General features: G+C 39.4%; 1 protein-coding gene across 2 annotated transcripts in view; it reads left to right on the top strand.

Annotated features, from left to right (window-relative positions):
* CSTF3 (cleavage stimulation factor subunit 3) overlaps window positions 1-10893 on the top strand; it is a 50156-nt gene extending 39263 nt beyond the window's left edge. For both annotated transcript variants that reach the window (XM_069857507.1, XM_069857508.1), the window contains 9 exons: window positions 889-963; window positions 2293-2436; window positions 2528-2630; window positions 4475-4544; window positions 5808-6003; window positions 8389-8542; window positions 8943-9037; window positions 9157-9217; window positions 10195-10893. In XM_069857507.1, coding sequence (XP_069713608.1) covers window positions 889-963; window positions 2293-2436; window positions 2528-2630; window positions 4475-4544; window positions 5808-6003; window positions 8389-8542; window positions 8943-9037; window positions 9157-9217; window positions 10195-10397 — 1101 coding nt within the window. In that variant the 3' untranslated portion in view covers window positions 10398-10893. The remainder of the gene's footprint in view (window positions 1-888; window positions 964-2292; window positions 2437-2527; window positions 2631-4474; window positions 4545-5807; window positions 6004-8388; window positions 8543-8942; window positions 9038-9156; window positions 9218-10194) is intronic.
* The last annotated feature ends 3230 nt before the right edge of the window (window positions 10894-14123 follow it).

Raw genomic sequence — 14123 nt, 5'->3', positions numbered from 1 at the left:
AAGGCTGATAGATTTACGTCTACTTGTACATCAGCTTCTTCACCTTTAAAAAGGGGATAAAGAACACCTTTCCTATATAATTCTCAGCAGTTTAGTGTTTGTATTTGCATGGCTGTGACAGAAGATGGAAGGCACCGTGCTCTGCAGCTTTCCTGAGAAATCTCTTTACCCGGGCTACCACTTTATTGCACAGCCTTCTTGAGTAATGCCCTGACAATAGTTGGTTTTGCACGTGAACCATCAGGCATAAAGGCTGTTTCCCACTGATCAGGTGAGGACTATGGAGTCCTCTGTGGGATGTATTTTGCTCACATATCATAATATGGAAGAGTCTTTGCAGGAAGATCCTGGGGACAGTGGAAAAACCACCCCGTTTGTCCTTAAAAGAAAATGCCTTTCTTGGCTTTCGGTGCAGCCTTTTTTATCCTAAGCATAATGGCTATTTAAATTCCTTAAAGGTGCACAATACAACTTGGAGGGCTGCACCTGGTAGGGAACAGAATGGATTATTTGAAATGTGTGGGTGGGGAAGTGGAGAAGGTGGTTTTCCTAGCTGTCTGCACATTGCTTTTAGATGGAAGTAAAGAAAACAACTATCATATCCCAAACACCTACAATGGCAGGTCTGCTGCAGCAGCACTAAATTAGAAAGACTTCAGAGTCTCTTAGAAAGTACATAAGCAGTAGTGAGAAACTAGTGTGGGAAGTATAAAAGTGACTGCACGAGACAAAAAGCACATCTGAGGAGAGGGACTGACGTACATAGTGTTCAACTGGGGAAAAGAGGAAACAGAAAAAATTAAGTTTTTTCTTCAAATTAATTTTTTCATTCTTGCGAGTGATTTTTAGCATTACTAAGCAGCCTGTATTTCCTTTTTATTTACTTAGAGTCGAATGAAGTATGAGAAAGTACACAGCATATATAACCGACTGCTGGCTATTGAAGACATCGATCCCACTCTGGTAAGATGATCCTTAGTATTGAGTTTTTCCACACACGTGTGGATAGTCACCTGAGTACATGCAAAGAACAGGGAAGTGCTTACAGGAGTCATTGGGTCACGAGGATGATTGAACAGGTGGAGTACTGAGATGACAGATTAAAATTTCAGCAAGGTTCATAATTATAGCCTTTAATCCACTTAGATACACTCAGTCATGTGCACTTTTCTCCTCTGATTGTTTTGGAAAATCCCTTAAAACAAGCAATGAAGATACAAGATATTAAAGATTTTGTGATACAGCTCATGCAAATTGGTGTTATGTTTTGTTAGCTCAACTAAAATTTCACTTTGCCTCCTCTTAACTGATTAAAAGCATGTTGCTTTCGCCCATTGTCCTCCCTACATGGAAATACACCATCCTGTGTATGTGTAGTTTGCAAATAAATTAGTAATGCACCCTGTAACTATCAAAGAGTATTGCTGTACACCTGCTTAAGTTATACAGTCAGTGACATTATCTGTCGTGCCAGCTGTGCTATAAGCTGTGCTGGCATTGAACAAGTGATGTGAGCAGTAACTTGCTTTCAAGAAGTTTTGTACTTTATAAATAGACGCGACAACGCATGGGAAGGAAAAATGTCTGAGGTCTAAAATTAAACAACAGGTCAGTCTCAGAGGAAATGTAGCCATTCACTGATTCTTTAATTCATTAAAGAGAGATCATAATGCTTCCCAAATACACATTTGCCAAAAAAACCATGTGCCGGTTCCTCCTATTTGAGTAACACTGTTATTTGTGATCTAATTCAGAGTGAAGGAAAGTTAAATCCCAAAGAAAGGCAAATCACGAATTGGCCACTGAATTAAATAGCACATTCATTATTTCCTTGATTGGGTATAAATATTTGCAGACGAGATGATTTGTATCTTGGATTGTATAATGCACAGTAAAATGCTTCATCGTCCCTTTTGAATGTTTTTTTGACCTTATGGATGTCTTAACTGTTTTGGAAAGTTACCATTTTTACAATAAGTCTCTAGTTCTCTGAAGGCATCAGGATATGTAAATTAACTTCACCTACTTACCTCCCCTTCCTTGAAAAATCTGTGTACTAACTATTGTCATTTCAGGGGATCGGTCTTACGGATATTACATATTTTCTTTAGAAAAAGTATATAAAAAGCTTTGCCTTAGTATTTATAGCAAAACGGCACAGTCTTGTTTCTATTACAACTAACTAGCTGTATGTTGTGAGTGAAGATTATTTCAGATACAGTAAAAAATTTTATTACATCCTCATATTCTATGCTAGCACTGATACTATATAAATATTAATATGCTCCTTAGGTTTATATCCAATATATGAAATTTGCAAGGCGAGCAGAAGGCATAAAATCTGGAAGAATGATATTTAAAAAAGCCAGAGAGGATACCCGGACCCGCCATCACGTCTATGTTACAGCAGCTTTAATGGAGTATTACTGTAGTAAGGTAATCGTAGAGGCTCCATTTGATATTAAAGAAGTGTCAGGAGGGTGCATAGCTCACTGAAGCTAATAACATTTTTTTCTAATGTTTGCAGGATAAGTCTGTGGCCTTTAAGATTTTTGAGCTAGGGCTGAAAAAATATGGGGACATTCCAGAATATGTGCTGGCATATATCGACTACCTTTCACATCTTAATGGTAAGCTTTCAGCTTTCAGAGGTCTAATGAAGCATTAATCTGCTGTCTCTGTGAGTTTAGGTTGAGGCCAAGTTCTTTGTATTTTAGGTTTAATTCTTTTTGAAGAGATATAAAACCTCTTCATGAAACTCAGCAGTCGATTTGAAAACAAAACCTGCTGGTTTGTCCTTGCTGAAGTTTGGGGAGGACAGTGACACTAGATCTTGATTCTGCTGAACAGAGGATAGTGAACTTTCCAAATTGCAACTGACTTGCATTGCAGCCGTTTTACAGCATCTGTTGTAAACAGTGAAAAGTACTCTGAGAAATTTAAATCTGAGGGAAATAGATCTACAGGAGGCTGAAATTGGCATGACAAGAGTGATGGATTAGTTGGTCCTTACTAGAATTAATTTAAACTCATTCTCCCCAAATAGATGAGATGAGCAAGACATAAAAGCAATATTGTGAAAATTGGTCCTGCTTGGAAGTTGCCAGGGAGCTGGTTTGTGATGCAAAGAGCAGAGCAAGGGCAAGGCATCCAGCTCCCTGCCTGTGCCAGCAGTGGGGACACAGGGACTGGGGAGCTCCAGGGAGGAGGAGGTGGTGGTGGCAGAAAGTCTCTGTGTAGGATTCCCTGGTGCTGGAGTTAATGTTAAAAGAAACCCCAGCTGCTGTGGGGAGCAGGCCCTGACAGAGACCTTTGTGTGGAACTTCTCTGGTTTATGTTTCGTGGGGAATTAGAGCAGAAGGAGAGGAGTGGTTCATCCCAGGCTCTTGCCCTACACAGTCCTATTTGCCATGCACCCATTAGATTTTCAGATTCCTTCAGGTATTTCTTCACGTGTTCAGTACTCTAGCTCAGTGTTTGTAGCGTAGCAACACTGCGGTGTAACACAATCTGGCTTTTATTACAAATTGCCTGCTCGGTTTTGCGAGACAGCCTCCACGCTGCTGGTGCGAGTGGTGGCTGCTGGTAGCAGTGCTGCTGGTTCTTCTGAATACCCAGTGCACTCTGTAGGCATGTGAATCTCCTGTCAGACTACAGTACTTTTTTACAGTCTTTTAATGTTTGAACAGATTTAGAGCTTTTTTTCCTCCTGTAAGCTGTAAACAGAGGGGGTTTTTTTCAAGTCAAAGTATTTCTAATTTTGCAAGAAATTATCTTAGGTATATGTGAATATTTACAATTTTCCATAGACTGCTATCAGAAAAAACATCTCAGAACTTGCCCAGTGTATTTCTCTTAGCAACCCAGCAGATTTTACTGGAAAACACTGATCACTGAACTTCTATAAATATAAGATATGGTAAAATACACAGTGAGAGACAGAAGCTAGTGGTTTTAAGAACAAACCCACCGACCACTCCTTGTCTCAGCTGGCAGCATACAAAGGCCAACTGCTTATTGGGAACCAGGTCTAATATTTTGGGGAGGAATTCTGAGGAATAAACAAGTATATTGACGTTGCCCTAGTTTAATAGGGAAGTAATGAATTAAAAGGTCAAATTTAAAACTACCGAGATATGCCATTGTGATAATTGGAGGAAACAGAAAAAACAAGAGATTCCCAAGGGATGCCAAGCAATAGCTGTGCTGTTATAAAAAAACCTGAATAAGGATCAGTTTGTTGCTATAAACAAAAATAGACTTTCAAATAAGTTCACAGTGGAATTTGACACCAGTTAAGTTTTGTGTAGCTGTTCAGATTTTTCTTCTGCTTGCCGAAATTCAAATCCAGGGATCAGAATGTCCACCTTATATTGAATTTAATGTACACATTTCTTTGAATGGAAATTATTTTAAATTGTCTTTAATACATTTTACTCAGTGTGATTTTTCTTTTTTCTTTCTATTTTTAAAGAGGACAATAACACAAGAGTTTTGTTTGAACGTGTTTTAACTTCAGGGAGCCTTCCACCTGAGAAATCTGGGTATGTCTGCAAAAGCAGTTTCACTACACTAAAAAAAAGACACAAAAATCCCTTTCAACTAAAAATATCCCAAAGAAATTAGAAAAATGAACTGTAGGTCAGAATTAGGTACAGATGTTCCTTTTCTTCTTCATGCTGTCCAAAATAGCAACACCTTTAACAGATTTGTGGAAGTCCCTATCCCACTTGCATTGAAATTCATTAATTTATTGACTTCAGAACCTCATTGACGCAGGTTTGTTGAGGACAGAGTGCAAAATCCTCCTGTGCAGTTAGGATTCACTAGTGTGAGCAGGTGGCACGGCTAATGATAGGTGCTTTGGATAGATGGGGAGGGGGAGCTGAGAACATCTATCAGGAGCTTTATGCTAGAGAAGGCAAGTCAGGAACTTACTGAGAATTCTGAGCAGCTCCCAGAAAATAAAATAGTGACAGAACCAGAAAAGACGTGGATGAACCACTCACCACATTTTCATTACTACTTAAATTTATTTCTCAAAAAATGGTTACCAAACCCATTGCAGTCCAAGCGTTCACCATTATTCTGGTAGACATAGGCATCAATCCTAAGAAATCAAACATTGCAATCTGGGGTACATTCATGCTGCACTTCAATTCTGATATTCCCTGAGAAATACATCTAGGTCCATTTTAAAAGTAAGAAAATTTAAAAGCTGGATCTCTTTCAAAGGTGAATTCCAAAGCTAAAATGAAAGTTGGATCAAGTTCAGAAATATGGTTAGATGTTGCTTAAGTTATATATGAGGTTTTCCCCAAAGAAATAAGCAGCAACTGTATATATTTTCAGCTTTAAAATTGTGAAATGCTGCCTATTGTGTAACAGGGCATTGCTCTTGCCTGCTAGAATACGCTGGTTTATGCAGATGAACCAAACCATAATCCATGTTGAAAACTCCTTCACGTATCAGGATCAGAGTGAAATTGTGTAGTGGGATGAGCAAAGTCTATTTGTGCGTCTTACATGGATGATAAAAGCTTGCCTCAAATGCTGAAGGCATTTACTCCAGTAATCCTTCCCATAACAAAGCCCTTTACAATTCACTAGATAAAAGCTTTTACAGAAATAGACAAGGCACTGGGAAGGTACTAGATGTTATAGATGCACCTAAAATAAGTAATAGAAATGGCCGTGCGTTCCCAGATTTCCTCCTTTGAATCTCTCCTCTTGTGTGTTTTATAATTGGGTCATGATCAGTAATTCTTCCTCCTTCAGCAGCTGCCTGTTTGTCTGTTCTTTTACAGGGAAATCTGGGCTCGGTTTTTAGCTTTTGAGAGTAACATTGGTGACCTAGCTAGTATACTGAAGGTTGAAAAAAGGAGGTTTACGGCATTCAAAGAAGAATATGAGGGTAAAGAAACAGCTCTGCTGGTGGACAGGTATAAGTTCATGGATTTGTACCCGTGCTCTGCGAGTGAACTGAAGGCCCTTGGTTATAAGGTAAGTAGATAGGAACATTTAATTTCGCTGTTGTTCTTTTCAGTTCTAGCAAATTTAAGCAATTCCTTGTTTAGGACTTGCCTTATTTTTTTTTCCTCCTTGATAGCAAAGCAGGTATAACAAGTATGCTTCCTCCTTGTTGTCTTCATTGCTGTCCCCTCCGGCAGGTTTTTGGCACTGTACTTCAGAGAAAGCAGAATTGGGCTGACTATGTAATTCTAACTCAGTCTCGCCTAAGTGACTTCACCATCTGAAAGCAAACTGCATGTTTTTCAGACAGTTTCTTTCTAGAAGTGATAATACGAGGCATTGCTATGCAGAAAGGCCATTGCTTATATTTATTCCCATAGAAACCAAGGCCATCCTTGAGCTGGCGAGAAAGGGCCACACCTGCAGGGAGGGGCAGACAGGACAAGTGACCCCAAACTGGCCAACAGAGTATTCCATCCCATATACATGATACTCAGTATAAAGTGAGAGATCACGAGGGTCTCACCCCTCTTCTGCGATGGCCAACGTCCAGTGAGGACCTCGTCTGTCTGGTTGCTTCTGATCCACGCAGTCCTGAAACCAGTTCCTGAGTCTAGGTCCCTCCTAGCCGTGAACCCATTTCCTCGTGTCTACTCTACAGTATTTGTGGGGACGTACAGTCATCAAGGGGCTGGGTTGCAATCTCATCTATATATATTATATATATATTATATATTTTATTACTTTTGAATTATTTTAATCATCATTATTGTTATAATTCCATTAAAACTATAGCTTTAGTTTCCAGCCCACAAGTCTTTTTCCTCTCATTTTCCTTTCCCCTCTTTCTGCGGGTGGCAGGGAGGGGATTGAGAGGCCAACTGTGCAGTTTTAGCTGCCAAAATTAGCCGGGTTGGGGCTAAACTCTGACAGTGTTGTAACTCCACCCAAACTCATCCCATACTGGGGATGAACTTAGCTTCCAGATTAATACTGGAGAAAAACCAAAACTGGGTGCCCTTCCCAGGGACATGGTTGTTACACAGCAAAGTGCCAGGCAGGGTGGGCAAAGGGCAGAAAGAAGCAAGAAACATGACCAGTAGATGCAACTTCGTGTATTCATATTTACTTTTCACCTTCCTGTGGAAAGGTCGATGAGTTAATGCACTCCCCACTCGGCTACAAGCCTCCACTTCAGACTTAAACCTGAGCTTCTCCAAAAACCACAGTTCTTTCGGAAGCTTGTAGAGTCAGGTCCTGTGTATGAAACGTCGCTGGCTGCCCTTCCACTCCAGCTGGCAAAATTCCACTCACTTCGTTGAGAAGCGTATCAAGACAAACCAACATAGCGCAGTCCCAATCACTGCTGCACATGGCTGAGGAAAATTATCAGATCAGTGGCTGTTTGCCTTTCTTCGTTTCTTTTCACACGGTTAAAGGGCTTTGATGCTGCTATTCAGAATTTAAAGTCTAGGACAGACACCCATGTCTGGTGGTCTCATATCTCATTTCTGTCCACAAGTATTTTAAGTGCTATTTTAGTTGTGTGGAAGGCCATAATGCTTTGGCAAACGATTAGAACAGAATAAAATGTTGATTTTTAATTTTTTTTAAGCATGATGTAAAATAAGCTACCAGAGAGGCAGAAACAGCTCTGTTGGAAGAACTGTTCTTTGCCATTTACATGAACAGAAAGAGAGCCTTCAGTTCATGCCTCAGGTTCCATTTGTTTCTTCCACAGAGAAATGATTTTTGAGAAATACAGAAAGTTAGCAAAGCAGCAGAATCGTTGATCTTCACACAGTTGTAGAAGAATCTGATAAGTCACATTGAGCCACTGATTATTTGTCTTTTAATGTGACCAAGACAAAGTTATTTTGAAGTTTCTGGTGTGCTTACAAGAGAGTACCTCTTGCTCACTGCATGGGAGGTGGTGCAGCTGAGATGATTCAGCCCTTGGGCTGATTCCTGTTGACTGCAACATGCCAAAATATAATCCTGTTTGAACTGATGCTTTGTATGCCTGCTGCCTGCCTTATGCTTTAGTTCTTTTCTAGCTAAAGCAATCTAGGGAATGAAATGAGGGAGAAATGATAGTTGTGAAGGCCTAGTGCTCTGCACCTGTTCACCTAAATCTTTTTAACCCAAAAAAAAGGAGCCACTCAAAAATGACAAATACGGTGCCATTCAGTAACAAAAACAAGCGTTTCCACTCCCAGCTGGGACGCTGTGGGACTAAAATATTTGATGAAAACATGCAAGTTTTGCCCAGATGGTCTTCTAAGAGGACATCTGAAATTGTAATGATGACAAAGTGAGAATAAGCGACTGGTCTAGAAAGGTGGGTTTTTTTCTGTAATTGAAACAAGCAATGTGATCTTGCCAAGTTCAGTGCTCTCTAATTGGCTTTCGCAGGATGTCTCCCGGGCCAAGCTGGCAGCTATAATTCCAGACCCTGTGGTTGCACCTTCCATTGTGCCTGTTCTCAAAGACGAAGTAGACAGAAAACCAGAATATCCAAAACCGGACACTCAACAAATGATTCCATTTCAGCCGAGACACTTAGCACGTAAGTCAGATGTTCAGTCGGAAGTGGTTACCTTTCACCTGGCAGCAAGTTATTAACCTGTGTGTTTAGCAAACCTGATCACAGAGACTTTCCTAGTCTTCTGTCATCAAAACACATACTTAACTTTTAGGCTGTTATCAATTGGATTGCTAAAGGCATATATATTTTACCTAAAACTGAGGTCACATGGAAATAAGTGCAAGTAATTTGGGATCTGCTAAATGGTAATAACCTGTTACAAACACTGCTTGTAGACTTTAGATCACTGACTAAGCAATATGTAATTACTAGTAGAGGCAAAAGTAACAGGGTAGTAATTATTTGCACCAAATAATAATGCTGCAAAAGCAATTCAAGTCTAGCTGCTTGCACTGGTTTCATACAGTTTTTCTTCCCACAGCTCCAGGTTTACATCCTGTCCCAGGTGGTGTATTTCCTGTTCCACCAGCAGCTGTAGTTCTCATGAAGCTCCTGCCACCTCCTGTTTGTTTTCAGGTGTGTTTTAATGGATTCTGAAAAATTCAAAAAGTTGTGGAAGAGATTCTGTTTTGTCAGAACCACACTATATCGCTCTGCTGAGAATAATCTTCTAAACTTTTTTTTCTACAACTCAGGGTCCCTTTGTTCAAGTGGATGAGCTCATGGAGATATTTAGAAGATGCAAACTGCCAGACAGTAAGTTATTTGTCCGCTCTAGAGTCTGTGACAATGCTGCGTATGACTTTGTTTTACATATGGATATTACTGTCTAAACTGCAGCCCTCATTTACAGATGTGTAATTATTACTTAAGACTATATTGTCAAACTGGCTATGGCTCTGGGCTGGAATCTACTGAGAGGTGTTTCTACATGTAGCTGTGGGGGACCAACAAAAAGTCAAAGAGCTGAAATTCACCACTAGTAACATTTTGGAGGTAACCATTAAAAGAAAGAAACAAAGATTTCCAGAAAATCCTTTGAAAGGAGCAGGGCATTATTTCTTAGCAGCATTGTAACTGTACGATTCAATTACTAATGTGCAGAGTGGTGAGTTAACTGGCACATACAACTCTGAGTGTACATTGCTGCATTGCTTGAGAACAATTCAAGATCCATGTTTTCTGAGCTCCTACAAAGAAGGGAGGGTTCTGAAATACAAAACCAGGACAGATCCATGCCCCAGGCTCAAATAAACCACAGCAGATGATAGCATCCTACTTTTCATCCCCTCTGTTAAAGAAACAAATGATCAGAGAGAAAGCAAGGAAGGACTGAATTTCTTCTCGAGTGAAAGTAAAGGATCTATTTAAATCATACCTGGTATTTTTGAAGATTTTGCTGTTCATAAGCAGAAGCTGACTTGCCTTGCACGCTGTCTGATGAATCATGAACTGTTTCCTAAGTAGGCTTTCCTGTTTTATTAAGCTTGCAAATGACCTCAATACTTTTATAAAGGGAGATCTCAAGCTGAAGCAGCAGCATTTACTTTATAATTAATGTTTGACATGATGGAAGTGTTAGTTGAGACTTAACTCTGGTAGCATAGGGTAGGAGAATGTCCTGTTCCAGAAATCTCCACAATGTATCTCTGTTGGTGTCCCTGTTTGCATGCTTATTTCTAATCAGGGAATTTAGTTTCATGTGTTAAATTGATCTTTTTCTGTTTCTAAAGCTGTTGATGAAGCTGTACGGATAATTACTGGAGGCCTACCTGAAATAGCTGTGGAAGGCAACGGACCTGTGGAAAACAACGCTATGCTGAACAAGGTTGTTAAGAGACCACATGAAGATTCTGACGATGATGAGGAGAAAGGATCTGTAGTTCCCCCCGTGCACGACATTTACAGAGCAAGACAGCAAAAGAGAATCCGGTGAAACAAGCCTGGAGTTCTTCTGCGCCAGACAAAGACTTGCATTGAGTCCATCAGTCTCTTAAAAGTCAAACATTGAAAAGGGACAGCTGCAAACAAAAATGAGATCTTGAAAATGGTTTTGTTACTGTGGTGCCTCTTCTCCCATATGGTTCTTGATCTGAAAACAGCCAGAACAACCTTAGAATGTCCTCTGAACAAAATGAGGTTTTCAAAACCAGAAGTGCAAAATGTCAAAACTGTATTTTGTTCTTCCAAGGTGTTCACATCTACCACTTGAAATCTTGTGGGTTTTCAACAGTTTTATTTTAAAAACTGGATGGCTTATACTTGTGAAGCATTTTTAATTCACATTTTCTGGAAAACAGTTGTTCTCAGTTTGTTCATGTAGTCATGTCCTGCCTTATTGTTTGTTTTTATTTATGGCAGAATGTATGAAAACTGTTTTGTAGTTGAAAATGGGAAAAAAACATTCCTTTAAAATAAAAGGATATCCATAACATCATGCCTCATTCTGGTTTTATTCAAACACAACAAGTTACTTCTTAAATATTACTCAGCCACTTCAAAAGCGATGTTAATAAGATCATCACAGGAAATTGATCCAAGCGTACATATTAGAATTAGATTTTCTTCCATTTCTCTAGAGGATACAGTATGCTTTTTGCGTTTAGTTCCACGACTCTTTAAAAAGACAGCATCTTAAGACAAAATTGGTACAGATTTCTCACGTGGGTTGTCCAGGTGTACGGGCTACCAGTCTGTTCCTGGATGACTGCATTGGTCTTCCACTTAACAATGTACAATGCTAAATGTTAATATATTTACTACAGAGGTTAACCTGTTGTTTTCAAACAAGCGAATAAAACACTGTATGAACTTTCAAGGCAGTTTCTATGCATAACAGATTTTTACTTGTAATTGACTATCAGAATTGCACTCTGATAAGATTGTAAGAACCCCTGTGGACTGTGGGAAATTCAGATACTTGGACAAGTGAAAGACATTCCCACCCCCGGCAGCACGGGTGACTGGAGGTCAGCAGTGAAACAGCAGCTGTGTAACCATGGAAGTGTTCAGGTGGAGGCAGGATCTCACCTTGTCCATCCGAGCATTTCTTTTTTTGTTTTGCCACTTCATCGAATCTCCTTATTTCTTGTAAAGAGGATAGAAACTATTTGACAACACTATAATTTAAAAAACCACCTGGGAAAATCACTAATGTGATTCGCACTTGCAGGCATTTATTAGAGACTCTTCTGCTCTTGGCCGGTGGAAGGCCTACACCACCCGCCATGGAGGCCCTCATTCCCGCTGTGCAGCTGCAGGTCTCTCTCCAGGAAACCCCTACTGCAAGGAGAGATGGGACAGACTGTATTGACCCGGCGAGCAACACTCGTGTGCCAGCAGGAGCACAATCCAAGCTTTGATGTCAGAGTAAGTAGGAGTTGGCAGCCATGGACACCTGAACCCTGAACGACAGAACTGTTAGCAGCCACCTCCTGTCTGAAGTAAGTCAATTTTATCTGTCGCTGCCAGTCCCATTCATTCGGGCAGTGGTCACATACTTTTCAAAGCCTTCTCTAAGTATGTTGTTTCCCTGTGATGTTCACACACCCTTGAGATCATCAGTGCCTATTGTTTTGTAGTCTGCATAAATCACAGGGACAGCAATACTAAAGTACAAAATAACAGAAGTAATTTATAATGTCTGCGACTCTCATTTAACAAAAATGCAAACAGCTTTTTCTGGGTTATTTATTTCTTTATATCCCCAGCAATAAAGTTTCTGGTAGCTCTTTTGTTACGCAGACAACTGAATTCATTCTTCGGAGCTGCAGAGCTAGGGGCTGTATTTTGAGGTGGATCCTGTGCTAGTAACAAGCTACAGTAAGCAGATGCAGCAATCTTGAAGACCTCTGTAGCATCCCTTGCTTATTCAAACAATGAAGCAGACGGCACCAAAAACCTACTCTGAACTACTTTTTTCTGGCTAACCAACCTACTTGGTTTTGAGTTATCAAAGATGCACAGACAGACACCTGTGTTACTGTCAGAGTGTATTTAGCCAAGAAAAAAATCACTTGTCTGAGCTGGTGAGCTCTTACAGGTAGATTTTTTTCCCCTGAGGAAGGGGGTTTGTAATGAATAAGAAATTATTTGTTTTATAGTTGCACAGGCTGATACGGAATAAAAGGTCTTATCCTTCCTCCAAACTCACTGCTAGCGCAGCTATTCCCACGCTGACATTTAAAGGAAGACTGGAAAGAGAAGTATCAACACTGATTCACAGTCAAGTGCTTCCTTCTAGAAGTCATTTTGGTTGACTAGTTCATTAATAAAATGAACCTGGATGTCAGCAATAGAAGGGATCATTTATTTATTTAATGTAATATATTTTTTTAGAGGACAACGCATTCTGTTTTGATTTTTAGAGGTCAATGCATTGTGTTTTAGACAGTCGTGTACTTGGGACACTTTATAACTATGAACTTTGCTTTCATAAAATCATCAAATTTTGATTACTGTACTACAGCTTTGTGCTCAACCAGAGGAAAATTTCAAACCCGCTTCCTTCCTAGCTGAGCCTGAAATGGCAATAAGGCTGTAAGATCATTCAGCTCTTTGGCGAGCACTCATCTATACAACGTGTAGTTAATTAAATTCAAGACCTACAAATACTTTCAGTTTCAAGAACACCTCTACAAAGCGAAAAAAATCTCCTACCGAAAATATTCTCTGTATAATCAAACTAACATGAAATCATTCACATCTCACAGTACTTTAAAATCACTTAACTTTCCGATAGTGCTCTGCACTTCCTGGATGTTTTTGAGTACTTTGATTGAACGCAACCATCTCCAGTTGTAGTTTTAAAAAAACAAGTAAAATTTTCATCCTGAAGTTTCCCTCACTTTAAACCCACCTTCTGAAAATCACAAAGATTTGCTTTAAAATTAGTATTTCACATAAAAAGGAGTAAATTACTAGCAAAAGAAAGGTAAGAAACGCCACTTTTATCAAAACGTTTTAGCTCTGCCCTTCTGAATTCTTTACAAGAGATAAATACAGCTGCAATCTATAAGATTGCCACCTTTGGAAGAACTGTACATAGCAGAGGACAGTTACCCAATAACCAGAAAATCTGCTACAAAAATATATTATGTGTTTTGTAACATCTGCAGGTAAACGGCAAAAAAATGTTAGTAAAAATGCAGTAAAATGCAGAAAAAACTAGTAGCCTACCACACTAACCACAATGTTACAATGAAGTGCTGTTTGCTTTGTTCTTTGCCTGTTAAAGTTTCCCTTATCTGGAATTTTAACCTAAGTCCCTAAAGTAAGATTTATTTTTTTTTATTAAAGCCAAATCATGCCTCCTGGGAAGGACCATTGCTCATCTGCTCTGGGTCGATTAAACTAAATACTCGGTAAATTAGAGTAAAATGCCCTAAAATGAGCCACTTAAATGCAAAGTTTAGTTCTTAAACTTGTTCTACTCAGCATCAGCTCTAAAAATCTAAAAATTGCAGCCAGAAAACTACCAAGACATCCCCCCAGGTTGCATACTTACATGAAAAATGCATCTCCCTCTCTCATTTACCATTTGCATGTCATGTTTTTTCCTCATCAATCACTACCAATAAATTAAAAGGAATCAATATTTACATGGAAAGCTGTTTTCCTCAACAAATATTGGTGCAATTTTTTAAAACAGCCAACACAGTTA

The sequence above is a fragment of the Phaenicophaeus curvirostris genome, chromosome 5 (genome assembly GCF_032191515.1).
Source record: "Phaenicophaeus curvirostris isolate KB17595 chromosome 5, BPBGC_Pcur_1.0, whole genome shotgun sequence".
NCBI classification, from domain to species: domain Eukaryota; kingdom Metazoa; phylum Chordata; class Aves; order Cuculiformes; family Cuculidae; genus Phaenicophaeus; species Phaenicophaeus curvirostris.
The sequence above is the reverse complement of the archived record's forward strand: the minus strand, read 5'-3'. Positions and strand labels throughout refer to the sequence as shown.